This window comes from Dermacentor silvarum, chromosome 1 (genome assembly GCF_013339745.2).
Source record: "Dermacentor silvarum isolate Dsil-2018 chromosome 1, BIME_Dsil_1.4, whole genome shotgun sequence".
NCBI classification, from domain to species: Eukaryota; Metazoa; Arthropoda; class Arachnida; order Ixodida; family Ixodidae; genus Dermacentor; species Dermacentor silvarum.
This window is the reverse complement of record NC_051154.1, coordinates 293,762,705-293,775,767: the sequence shown is the minus strand read 5'-3', so window position 1 is coordinate 293,775,767 and position 13,063 is coordinate 293,762,705. Positions and strand designations below refer to the sequence as shown.

At 49.1% G+C, this 13,063-nt stretch overlaps 2 protein-coding genes across 2 annotated transcripts; both read left to right on the top strand.

The window, feature by feature from the left end:
- Positions 1 to 3,112: 3,112 nt before the first annotated feature.
- LOC125942873 (uncharacterized) lies at positions 3,113 to 4,959 on the top strand. Its single transcript, XM_049661123.1, has 2 exons — positions 3,113 to 3,380; positions 4,602 to 4,959. Exons 1-2 carry the CDS (start codon positions 3,113 to 3,115, stop codon positions 4,955 to 4,957), a joined length of 624 nt encoding a protein of 207 aa, XP_049517080.1. The 3' UTR covers positions 4,958 to 4,959.
- A 780-nt stretch (positions 4,960 to 5,739) lies between these two features.
- LOC125942210 (uncharacterized) lies at positions 5,740 to 12,639 on the top strand. Its single transcript, XM_049660360.1, has 3 exons — positions 5,740 to 6,330; positions 9,997 to 10,229; positions 12,247 to 12,639. The coding sequence occupies exons 1-3, from the start codon at positions 5,965 to 5,967 to the stop codon at positions 12,617 to 12,619; spliced, it is 972 nt and encodes a 323-aa protein (XP_049516317.1). The 5' UTR covers positions 5,740 to 5,964; the 3' UTR covers positions 12,620 to 12,639.
- The last annotated feature ends 424 nt before the right edge of the window (positions 12,640 to 13,063 follow it).

Below are 13,063 nucleotides of genomic sequence, written 5' to 3'. Positions count from 1 at the left end.
TATTTACCGATTACGACGTGTCCACGGTTTTTTTTTTCTTGTTCCGCCGCTGTCTGGATCTTCTGAGGAGGCGCCATCCAAAATTGAAAGAAAGAACCTTATGCAGTTTTTTTTATATACGTCTGATGACGTCAATTTCTACTTTCTGATTGGTTAGTAGTAACTTTGTCCTAGTCATTTGCGAAGCGCAACTGCTCTTACTATGCTGCCGAAATACCCCGTGCTGACGATTTCCGCGCCTTTAAATCGCTTGCTACTATGCGCATGCGTCATAAATGACGTGAGAGAACAAAAAACACATGTAACGCACAATCTTTAGTCACACGCCACAGATGACCGGGGCTTAGATTTAGGTGCAGGTTAAAGCACCGCAGGTGGTCAAAATTGCCCTGTGTCGGTAGCACTGTTTTTTAATTATAAAACCACCAAATTGCCCACTCTGCCTTTCATCTTCTGGTCAAAATTAACCTGGAGTCCTCCACTACGGCGTGCCTCATCATCATACCGTGGTTTTGGAACGTGAAGCCCGAGAATTTCATTCCTTTTTAAACCGACCGGGGCTGATTAGATATTCATGAGAGTTAAGGATGAGGAAATGGTGCAGGATGTGTGGTACGAATTAGGCACTGTAGTTTATTTATTTAAAGTACATCAAATGCCCTATTGAAAGGGTATTACACGAGGGGTGGGCTTGAGTTATACAATATCTTCGATGATCTCCTTGGATTGAGTGGGAATAGTGAGTGCCACGATGTCAGGTAGGAGATCAATCCAGCCCTTGGAGGGACGTCCCCCCCCCCCCCCCCCCGCCTCCCAAAATAACGATGGTGGGCTGAAGCGCAGGCAAAAATGGTGTCCGAATGATTTGTGCACTATGACGTGCGCTGAGTTTTTGACGAATGAGTTGGCGAGATGCGAGTGGTACAACTTACGGAAGAGATAAGGGTAGTAGCTTTTTCGTCTGGATTCTACATTCGAAAGGTTAGCTCGTAATTTGTGGGCAGTAACACTGGAATAAAATGAGAAATCGGAATAAATGAATTTTACACCACGGTTCTGAATCGATTCAAAGGGCCTAGATAAGTTAGTCGAACTTATCCTTCCTCGCTCAGAAATTTAGCTGATAAACGCTATAGTACGTCCAAAACTAGAGTACGTATGCGCACTAATGAGACCCCCATCGATCTAACTAGGGTGCGCATGCGTACCCTAGTTTTGGACGTACTATGGTGTTGGGTCAGCTAAATTTCTGAGCGAGCGAGCAGTAAGACCTAAGTTGCAGCGCAAGTGTACATATAAGGACGCGGTTAGCTTCGTTAGTGATGTTAGTAATGTGTGTTGACCAACCGAGATCGTGCGATATTGTCAGACCAAGATGCTTACACGTGGATACTGCAGTTATTGGAGAGCTGCCATTAAAATATCGTCGTGATACACAATTTTTCCTGCGATGAAAAGAGACCAATAGTGTTTTACTCGCATTCAACGACATGAGCCATGTGTTACGCTATTCATTCGCGTGGCTAAAGTCGCACTGGAGATTGTCAGCATCACTGTCGTTAGTAAGAGGGCGATAAATGACGCAGTCATCTGCAAACAGACGTATGTTAGATGAAATGTGACGAGAAAGGTCATTAATCTAAATTAAAGAAAACAATGAACGAAATACAGTATAGCTTGAGGTACACCGGAAACGACTGTGTTTAGTACTACATCGAGAATATCAGAAGCACAGTCGTTTTCGCGAGTTGGGGAGAGAACAAGTTTCGATAGGTTAAACGTTGGGCACGTATCAACGAATTCGCTCGAGACGTTTTTGTTAGAAAGCGTTAGCGCTAGGTTTCTCCATGTAATCGACGGGAAATAAAAGTCCCCCAGCAGAAGAACGGGAGCACCGTTATAAGTAGGGGTAGCGGAGCTTACAGCGTTATGGAGCTTCTGAAAAAAAAAATGTAAGAAGCTGGTGGCCGGGAGCAGCCAACCACCCAGCCAGCCAGCCAGACAGACAGAGAGAGAGAGAACTTTATTGAAGGTCCTGAGAAGCGCCTCCAATAATAATTGGAGGGGAAGATTCTTTCAAACATATGAATAAAATTTCAAGTGATGGGGTTATAGGACAGCACTGAAGGCTACGGTGGGAAGCGATAAAGACGTACGCCACACCACCGTGCCGGTTAGTACGATCTTTACGGAAAGCTTTGAAGTTGGGAAAGAAAGTTTGAAGCTCTGCATCGAATATTGAGGGGTATTTAAGTCGATACAAGACTATACGTACATCCCAGTTAACGCGAGCCGAGCTGCTTTTTAGAAAAAGGGCTACGAAATACGACGATGGGACCAACGATGCTTTGTTAGGAGTCGCGTTGCGCGCACTGGTCGCGTTGCGCGCACTGGTGAACTTTAAGTGAAGTCAAACTATCTTTCATTGGCTGCTGACAAACGCCAACGGTGTTCTGTCGTGAATTTAGTGCCGCTTCAGGTATAGCATACAAACACAAATGCACGCTTTCTTTACATATAGAAAAACCTCTTGTGTTGAGTCAAATGTGCGTAATAAAGCCGCGGAAGCATAAACAGACTAAAACGTTTTTTTTCATGTATTTAATGAATAAGGAGATATATATTTTATTTAATCAATATACTTTTATATGTAGCAAGTTTTTCGTCAAATTTGTTTTCTGAGACCTGTTTGTGAAACCTCCCCTACGCTCTTGCACGTCGCCTTCGTACCTCTCGGCAGGTCAGAGCCAGAAAAATCGTGCACTCATGTTGCTGTGTATTGAGAAAAACAGTATGAATAGCTCCGCAGCGCCGACAGGGTCTGAAAATTTTCTGTTAGCACAGTACTGTGTTTTGGAGCCTATGTTTTTGGGTTCTGCAACATAAAGTTTTCTTATCAGTGTGGGATTTTCTAAAGCAGTTCATTGCCCTTTCGAATGAAGTTTTTTTTGTTTGTTTTCTTGTTCTTATTTTTTATGCCGGCGCATGGTAAATTATCGGCGTGAAAAATCCCGAATCGTTTATTCGCGTAATCTTTTTCCGTTCGTGGCGAGCACACAACTATTAACCACACCCCTATTGTGTGGGTATGTGTCTTAGGCCAAGAAAAACAATGGCGTTCCCTGCGCGGGGAAGGCGATCGGTGGCCTTCGGCTACGCGTTTTTCTTTGAGCCCCAGGAGCAGCCGGCCGCCAGACAGAAGGAGAACCTCGCAACGTGGCGTCTGGACCGGTTCCGAGCCGACAGCCAACAAACGGCCAGGGCCGAGAGGTTCATGCTGTCCAGTATGAATACCTCGGCGCTGGCCGCTTGTCCTGCAGCCAATACCCATAACAGCGAATGGGCAATGCCATTGGACGCTCGCATTGAGGAATGTAAAGGTACCTGAACTTGCTTTATTATACCTGTGCGTTTGAAGAACACGATTGTCGTCTCTTTCTTTCTTATGCGTTCTTCTTCCTGGGGTTTTACGTGCCAAAACCAGTTCTGATTATGAGGCACGCCGTAGTGGAGGGCTCCGGATTAATTTTGACCACCTGGGGTTCTTTAACGGGCACTACAACGCAAGCACACGGGGTTTTTTTGTATTTCGCCTCCATCGAAATGCGGCCGCCGCGGCTGGGATTCGATCCGGCGACCTCGGGCTCTGCAGCGCGACACGCCTTAGCTAACTGAGCCACCGCGGCGGGTCGTCTTATGCTTTCTAGCATAGTCCCTCAAAGCTATTAAGGGACTATGGTTCTAGTGAGAAAGTCGATACAAGTTTCAGAGCTGCAGTGTGTAGACACTTATCTGCGTGTTGAAAAGAAGCGGTGGGTCTCTTCGATTTGTCCTCCCGGACTATACCTGAGACGCTGTGTACGCGAACGCATATCGGCTGAAACCAACGCCTAGAGCAGTCCTATAGACAGTCCGGGACGACACATCGAAGAGACGCATGAAGAGCTTTACTTCGCAGTCTTGGTCTTGATTTATATGTTCCTATGTTATACTATCTTTTGGAGCGTCTATTCTTCGGGTCTGCCACAGAAATGCCAGAGAAAATGAGCACGCTGCGGTGTTTCGACATAAAAGTGCATGTCTTATCCACACAGCGTGTTCACAGGAGGTTTTATATACGATTCACGGTATACTCACTTTGGCGAGGTTAATACAGTCGCGGAAAGTGAGAGCATTGCACGCTGTGTGCGACTCACTGTTCGCAAGAAAGGACTGCGTTGTAGGAAACTCTATGATCGTTCATTCGTTCTGGCTATTCGCTTTCATCGATGATCATCGTCGACGCTTTCTGCGTAATTTTTTTAAACTTTCTTTTTTCCAAGCATGAGCTTCTTACGCATTCAAACAATCAGCATGTGAGCTCTATATATAGAACACACGCAATTCAGTAGTACCATTGCTGTGCCGAGGAAACCGGAACACACACCGCTGCCCCTTACTCGTGGGTTTGGTCCGTCACCGACCTCGGCGCCAGCTCTGCCATTTGGCGATGGAATGCAAGAGTGACGCTGCATATAGCGATAAAAACCTCGTGGTCGGCGCTAAGGAACGACGATGCCCGACGATAATTAATTGCTCGTTGTTGCCAACTGCTTTGGCAGTTGGAGGCGCGACAGGTGATCAGCCGCTGTGTCCTCCGATGTCCGCGTTGGCGGCTGTGTCCCGCAGAGGCGCTCCGCGTGGGAGCGACAAGGCGGACACGTTGTCCGGCGTCTCGCTGACGGTCGGCGCTGTGTCGTCGTTCAGCGTCAAGGGCAGCGCCCGTAGCTCTCGCTCGTCCGAGTGCAGCAGCCTGGCGCCCTATTGGGTTCCGGAAGAAGTTAAGCACTACTTCCGGCACCGACACCCTGCAACCGATGACGGTGAAGTCAGCAGCCAGAAAACCGACGCGGCACTGCGTGAAATCGGTCGTGAAAGGGAGCTGCCTGCCGCCGATGACAGCCACTGGTCCGGGTGAGCATCGCCTTGCAGTGGATAGAGTTTTGGATAAGTAGGGTTCTCAGTTTTCGGAATACTCTGATAAAATGCGAGAAACACTCACCGGTTAAAAAGAAGAACAGAAAAGAATAAACGAGGATGTGGATTTGCCCAAAAGAACTCCTCTAGTTTTCTGGCCCGCGATCACGTGAGTGGTACCGGGTGAACAGCGCGCATTAAAAAAAAAAAAGAAAAAAGAAAAAGAAAAAAACTTTGCCTTGAGCACACACCTTTTGTGGGATGTATACGTACTTCATCAACGATCATTTACCTTCAGACACAGAACAAAAGCGGCAGGAAACTTGAAACAGCAGAGACTGACAAGCAACACATTGTTTTTAGATCACGGTTACTTGGACAAGCGGCTGTGACAGGGATGTCACGCACCACGCAAGAGTGTCGGACTGTGACTGACGATGTGTGTGCTGTGCTATGTGCTCTCTCTCTCTCTCCTCCCCATCTTTCAGTCCCCTCATCCCGCTCCCATGTGTAGGCTAGCAAACCGGTTGTGCTGAACTGGTTAACCTCCCTGCATTTCCTTCTCCACTCTTTCCACCCTTCCTTGCTGTTCTCGATTTCACCTGCTTCAAGAACTATACTGAATTAACTTGCTCGAAACAAGAACACCTCAGGAATATGACGTCGTCCGCTGCAACAAGAAGGCGGCGCAAGTGCCACCACAATTTTTGCACGCATTTGCTTTTTTTAAAATCTTGCGCCACCTCTGCTTTCAACACCTTTAAACCCTTTTCGAGAGCAGAATTCAGTTTTCGTAAAATATGACACATCATTGATGACACATGGGGCATAACATGTGCCACACAAATCCCTTAAAAACATCGTTGGCTGTGTACTAAATGGTGTGTGACCTAATGAGCTCTGACGACAGACAGAAATGAATGACGATGCCGCCGTAATGCTACGCGACTGTTTTCCAGATGGACCGGCAAGTGCTGTCGCAATCGCAGCCACGCACTGGTCACGATCATGGCCGTGGCGGTTGCCTTGCTCATCTGCCTGTTGGTTGCCGAGCTGTTGGTTTACTTCCACGGTACCGTGTCGGGTTCCGGAGTGCAGGCGCCGGGCGCTGTCCCAACCTCCGGGGACGACTCAGCGGCCAGGTATCCCGTCGGTGCGGCCGACGACAACCACGGGGACTACCTGATGCCCGCACCGAGAGGCACGAGGAATCATGGCGTACCAGAGGTTGTCGCGGATTCTCGGCACCGTGGGCTGGACGAGGTGACCGCAAGCAGTGACCACGAGACATCGACGATGCATGACACCGCGCACGTTCAGACTGGTGGCGTCGGTAGTTTCCGAGCAAACGGCATAGCGGTCCTACGCGAATCGGTGAGTCTTTTACCTGTTTTACAGAGGTCGCTGTTGCGGATTCTTTCAGCTTTCGACGCTTCCGTAAATCGATGGAGATCATCATCATCATCAGCCTATATTTATGTCCACTGCAGGACGAAGGCCTCTCCCTGCGATCTCCAATTACCCCTGTCCTGCTCTAGCTGATTCCAACGTGCGCCTGCAAATTTCCCAACTTCATAACCTCACCTAGTTTTCTGCCATCCTCGACTGTGCTTCCCTTCTCTTGGTATCCATTCTGTACATTGAGACATTAAGAGGAAAAAATGGAGCTGGGCAGGCCATATGTAATGCGTAGGATGGATAACCGGTGAACCGTTAGAGTTACAGAATGGAAATCGGTGGAGATGTTGTGCGGCAAATAGTGAATTCATACTTTAGATTGATTCTTGTAATCTTTTATACACAATCTTCTCTTCACGCGCCTATCGCAGTGTGAGCAAGGATAAAAAAATTAGTAGCCCCTCCCTTGTCGAGGAGATGGGGTTAAGCGAACCTTGTCGCTTGTTTCTTCGGTGTTCCTCCGAACGAATTGCACTGACGAGTACCACGTTGTCCTCGAACCACAACCGGTCAGATGCAGTGCCGCTGGCTCCAAAGTTACGGTTGAGAAACTCGCGTTTGAAACCTGGACGTCGCACCGGGGAAGTTGGCGCTAGCGTTGCCGAGGCGTGCACCACCGTTGCCAGGTTCCCGGAGGGCTAGACGACGCTGACGTTTTGCCTCAACATCGCGCTCCCTCAACTCGGCATCCGCGGCTCTTCGCTGACGTTTCGGCTGGGCTTCGGAAGCCCTCCCGCTAGTATCGGTACATCGACGACGAGCCCTTTCCCGAGCGCGTTCATTCTGGACGGATTTCCATGAAATTTCTTCAAAATTAAATATGCCAACTACTTAAGACAATGAATTGCTCATACCCCCTTAAGCAATAGCTCATACTCCTGGAAACGCGGCCTCCCCATTACGACGACAGAAGAGAAGGGAAATTCTACGCTGGAATGTATATATATATATATATATATATATAGCAGCCAGCTGTGGAAGCAGACGCCGACTACGAACGCTGGAGCAGTGGCACGAGCGCGTGCCGAGCACGATGCCACCTGTGCAGCTCTGAGAGCAATTGTTCTTTAACAGCGGAGCTGTTTAAGCCGGCCGTTATTCCACTAGTCGTCCGCAAAAAATGCGGGCCGATCTTGGTGGTAGTGCAGAAAGGATCCAATCGCAATACCCCATACCCCTGTGAACTAGCGAAGCTGAGCATGGCTAAGTCTAGCTAAACATGGTTGTGACTAAAGCTTAGTCAGTCATCGATAGCCAATAGATAATCAATCAGTAATCAATAAATTCCGGAAAAAACGGGGAGTAACTTGGTAGTGCTTAGCCTAGCCCAAATACGCAGCCAATACATTGCGATAGCCAATCAATAGCTAATCGATCAATAAATTCCGGAAAATTCTAGGGATGACATGGTAGTGCTTAGCTTAGCCCAAAAGCCAGGACTAGCTAGGTGCACATCAGCTTCGCTGTCTCTTTAGCATTGTGCCTCCAGTGCAAGCTACGCTAGATTTTCTTTCAAGCGAAGCTCGTATTGCCACACTCGTGTCGGCGCCTGTTGATGTTGACGTGATGTTGGCGTACGAAAAATGTCACAGTTTCGCCCTAAGGGCGAAGCAATGAATGCGATAGCAACACAGCAATGTCATACGAAGTAAGGTGAGCGGCCTTGGTAGCAATATGAATTGTAGTAAACATGAGCTGATTAAGTAAGCAGGTGTGCTGCGGCGTAAGTAGACCGACATGAAGAGAGACTCGATGACCACGAGAAGGCGCGTGTGAAACGGTGGTGTTGATGAGAAGCGCTTCCCGTGGGCAGCGCGTGCGAAGGGACACACCTGTAGCGCTGGACTGCCGATCCGGGCAGCATTGCATGTGTAGCGTGCGTTGGAAAATGTGGCCCGACTATTACTAACTGAATGAACAAGCGTGGTGTGAGCGCGCACAAACAAACATGAATAGATCACACTGAATGACTGCAGACAACGACCGTCAAAACTCTGGCAGCAAGCGGATACGCCGCAGCGGCGAAGGTATGTGCGGTCTATCGCTTCAACGGAAACTGAGCGGCGAATGCACGGCACATAAAGGTCAGAGCCGTGTGGAGATAAGAGACGGTGCGAGCGAGCGACGAGCGCGGTTGTTGGCAGCGTAGAAGTATCGTTCCACTTTCTCATTTCCACGTGGCCCGGTGTCATTATAAATGTTATTAAACTTGTCCCATCCAGTATAAAGGACAGCGCTGCGGTGGCACGAACTGCTGCGGACGGCGGCGTAATGTGAATTGATGGCGCGAGAAAACTAATGCAGGGGGTGGTGCCAAGTGTGCTGACGACGCTCCGATTATTATAAACCGTTATCGCTTTTTCACGCCTTATCCATCCGCGCCGAACCATTATGAGCCGTGATCAGCCGTATTCCAGCGGCGGCTGTGTATGGCGTGGCCGCGTTCGCCCTATTCTTTGAAAGCCATCTGCGACGGGCGCAGAGTGCTCCAAGTGCTGATAGCTTTGTATGCGCTGTGTTCTCGCCGCTTAGTCCGCGTTGAAGCGAGAGGCAGCACGAAGGTCAATTCGCTCGCTGCTACTGGCCCTATCTTGAAAGCGATCATCTTACGTGATCGATGGACGGACGGACGGGTTTCCTCCATCTCAAGAGCGCAAGAGCAATGCTGTGAGAATCCATGTCGGCAGGCGAATAGAGGTATAGCAGGTTGAAACCTTGGAAATAGTGAACAGGGCATATAGGTGTACTTGTGTCCCTTAATGTGTGCCTTGTAAAGTCCTGACGACCGTAATTTTTCACCAAAGTTTCAATGAACCATGATGCAGCTATCGCAGGCGGGCGTCGTGACAGTGACTGACACTTTTCTTAATTTATTGCTTCAAAATGTGGTGCACTGGTCGGCTATAGTGATTTCTTTATTATATTTTGTTCTGTAGCGCTTTGTAGACAACTGATCTTTCACCTTCTCCCTGTTCCTCTCCGCTCTCTTTCCTTTCCTCTTCTTGCCCATGTGGCTTTCCACTCTGTTTCAACACATCTCTCGCACTGTCGTCAAATACCTACAGTCAGAGTTTCGAAGCAAGCGGCATGTTTTAGAGCAGCTAGCGGGACTCACAGGAATTCGCATGTTTGTTGCGCCGCCAGAGAGACGAATGTTGACAGGGCTCGCGTTCAGGAAAGCGCGCGAAAAAACATGGCCATCGTGGGGCACCGTTGACGATCGTCGTCATTGTCGTCGTCCATGTTTCAGGAATCACCACAGTGAGCGAACGCTCTCGCAGCGAGAGCCCGGCAGATGGCCAGTGTTGCCGGGTGTAAAAAGCACACCTGAAGATTAGGGAACACGTTGTTGTGCTGTTGCAGTGTTGCGTTGTCTCATAGTTGCGTTATCACTGAATATCAGAAAAAATTCCAAATGAGGGTGTCGAATATGTCCGAAGGCAAGCCCCATAGACATCGGTATCAGTGCTAACCTCGATTACACTGGTAGTTCTACATTCTTTCTTCACCCCTGAGGCACAGAGAAACTGCATTCAATGCTTGTGGCACATGTTCTAATGGATCGTGCTTTCGGGTATCCAGGCAAAGCCTGCGTGCGAAGAACCTGTCTTCAGATTCTGCTCTGGTGGGCCACCAGAAGTTTACTACAACGACACCAGTCACGCCTGCGTGGAGCTCACTCACGAGGTACCAGGCCTGTGCAACCGCGGCCGAAATCGATTCACGTCAATGGAAAGTTGCCGGCATGAGTGCATGGACGGTAAACCACCCGCTGCGGAATGCTATCAAAAGACCGTCTTCGCAGAGTGCCAGGCGTGAGTTATTTGGAACGTACGTTGTTTCTGCGGAAGCACCAAGCAATTTTGTTAGTGCTTTTAGAATCTGTCAAAGCTCTAAACAATCGTATAAAGTTGCAAAGTGCTTCCGTAGGGCGCTTGCTAAGCGATGGACTTGCTGTTGCATCCTTGTAATAACAGGCAGAAGAAGAAGAACGTAAACTTTATTCACAAATCAATGAGATTCGAGTCCGGCGTCTTTTTAGTGGATATGGGCACCCGCCGCGGACGCGGTTCCGAGACTTTGTCTCGAAGCAGCTTCCTCGGCTCGCTGGACGGCCCAGAGTTGTGCTGTCAGGTTCTAGCTGAGCAGTGCGGTCTTCCAGCGCGAGCGGAGGCTGGCGGTGGAAGAGACGGAGGGGTCGGCACTGCCCGACTTGTTTGTTAAGTCCTGACACTCCCATAACCTGTGATTAAGTGTGGCAACCTCGCCACACGATGTGCATCTGTTTGTAGTGTACATGCCTGGATACATGGCGTGCATGAGTCTGGGGTTTCTGTAAGAATCCGTTGTAATTGTCTATAGTGTGCTGCTTGCGTCCTGTCTAACCTAGCGTTAGGGCAGTGTCCTATATATGTTTCGTGCTTACACTTTAATGGGCCCGTCGTTATGCTGTTTTAGGTTCCTAAATTCACCGCCACCTGCGATGAAATAGGCCACACTCGTACTGATTGTGAGCTTTGCCATCAGCCTGGAGTCATTTCATCGATAGATGTTACAGGTCATGTTAGACAACTATTGGCAAGATGGTGCTATTGATTATATGTAACAACGACGTCACGTTAAAAGAAGATAAAGCTGAGGAGGGTGAAAAGTCATAACAGCCCAGTCACGCCATAACAGCCCAGTGGCTGTTATGGCGTGGCGCTGCTGAGCTCGAGGTCGCGGGTTCAATCCCGGCTGCGGCGGCTGCATTTGAAGGCCAAATCCAGGCAATATCGGAACCGAGCGCGACGGGAGCACAAAAGAGGCGGCCGCTTTGTAACATCAGACGGACTCGCCCCGTGACGAAGGGAGTAACGAAATGTGAATGAAGGCGCGTCGCGGCAGAATCTTGTCGGGGAAAACGGCAAGTCATCTGCGGTGCACAAGCGGACCGCTTATGCTTCGCGCATGATGCCTGGTGCTTATCTGATTCTTTAGTGCCTAAATTGTAACGTAGACGCGAGGCACTCTATCGTCTGAATTCATACAGGAGAAAGCGCCGCAATGGCTGTCCCTGGAAGTTTACGCCGTGCACACAGTGAAGGAAAAGGTGGAAATGGTCGAGGTGTCACATGCCACGATTTCATCTCTCTACAAGCAATCCCTCAATCTGTATTGTCTAAAAAAAAAACCTGTATAAAACGAGGCACAAAGTGGGGGGTGACCTTGAGGTGATTTAATTACATCGTAAAGTACGCAGCCATTGGCATATAAACGTGTGTGGGATTAAATATAAGAGTAACAAGGAAGATCTCTGAAATAATAAGGAAAGTACTAACCGGTCGGGAAGGTTTAAAATCTGAAATTTATCTCAGCGGTGACGGTGTAGTCAACGAGAACACTGGTTGGTTGCAGCAGACAAAACGGAACTATATGGTATTACCAGAAACTCTAGCAAGCGTGATCGTCCCAATTATAGCGACTGTCTTCAATGAGCGCAAATCAACGATAATTGGATGTCGATTTGCCATTACAGTTTCGAGTGGATATAGAGCATCGCACGCGCCGTGCGGAGGTTGATGCTTTAGACTCCCACTGGCAGCAAGCTATCCTTTCTTCTACTTTGTCTTTTCATTAATATTTCTGCAGTTCAATTAAAGAAACAGTTAATTTCCACTACAATTTTCTTATCTTTATTGTCTGTTCGCACAATAAATCGAGTACCTTGGTTCCCTCGTGCCTTCTCACTCGCCGCCCGGTTTGTTCGAGAAAGCCTGCTGCCCAAGATCGGCACAACTATACATGTATTAGCAAGTGGTGGCGGTCCACGGCCTTTTCGCACGTCCGCAGGCGAGACGTCGTGGACAGCTGGTGGTGGTACCTGGAGGGCAAAGGGTGTCGCCGGTGGAGGTTTCCTCGGGGTCGCTGTCCGTCTCCGAAAGCGGACGTGTTTCGCACTTCCCTGGAGTGCGTGCGAAGATGCGCCGACGAACCTGGCAGACGACGTGGACCTTGCCGTGTGCCGGCAACCGTCCTATGCGACGCACAGCAGCTGCGGTTCGGGGTTTTTGCCGACGAGGCCACAGACGGCTCCGGAGCCCGGCTCTGCCGCGAGGTACCTTCTGCCAGCGACCACCACGCGCGTCAGCAATGCCTGGTCGGCGCCAACAGGTTCCCGACCATGGAGGCTTGCCGGAAGGCCTGCTTGCGCGCTTTTCCCTAGAACCTGCCTGTACACGCAATACAGACACCTTTGTTTTACGTTCAGTATTTATCTCAATTTTTACGCTTACGCAACACCTATTTTTTTTCACGGGTGGGAGCATTCTCTAGATTTTAGGCAGTGTACTCAATCGATAATTATCGGAGATATGAGCATGTCGCTTCCAGTGAGCGCAGAATGACTGAATCAGTGTAAGTAGACGTGAATAACAAAACTCGGAAGCGAGCACACTACCTCTGAGCCTTACTCTCGCATCTCGTATAGTTTGCTGGCCCCGATGACCAGCAGAAACGCCCCGGCGTCAAGGAATGTCCGCTACTGCATTCAGGTAATGGTGTTGAATGAAACGTAACGCGATAGTGACACCGTCAAAACGGGTCGATGTAGAATTTGGAGCGCGTAACGAGCAGCTCGAAGGAAAGTCTCAAAACCAATTAGTAAATG

What these genes read in the sequence shown, in the direction of transcription:
- LOC125942210 (XM_049660360.1), top strand. Translation starts at nt 5,965, where the DNA reads ATGGCCGTGGCGGTTGCCTTGCTCATCTGCCTGTTGGTTGCCGAGCTG. An exon ending in TAGCGGTCCTACGCGAATCG is followed by an intron (nt 6,331 to 9,996) that starts GTGAGTCTTTTA and finishes TCGGGTATCCAG; the next exon opens with GCAAAGCCTGCGTGCGAAGA. An exon ending in GTCTTCGCAGAGTGCCAGGC is followed by an intron (nt 10,230 to 12,246) that starts GTGAGTTATTTG and finishes GCACGTCCGCAG; the next exon opens with GCGAGACGTCGTGGACAGCT.
- LOC125942873 (XM_049661123.1), top strand. Translation starts at nt 3,113, where the DNA reads ATGGCGTTCCCTGCGCGGGGAAGGCGATCGGTGGCCTTCGGCTACGCG. An exon ending in TCGCATTGAGGAATGTAAAG is followed by an intron (nt 3,381 to 4,601) that starts GTACCTGAACTT and finishes CTGCTTTGGCAG; the next exon opens with TTGGAGGCGCGACAGGTGAT.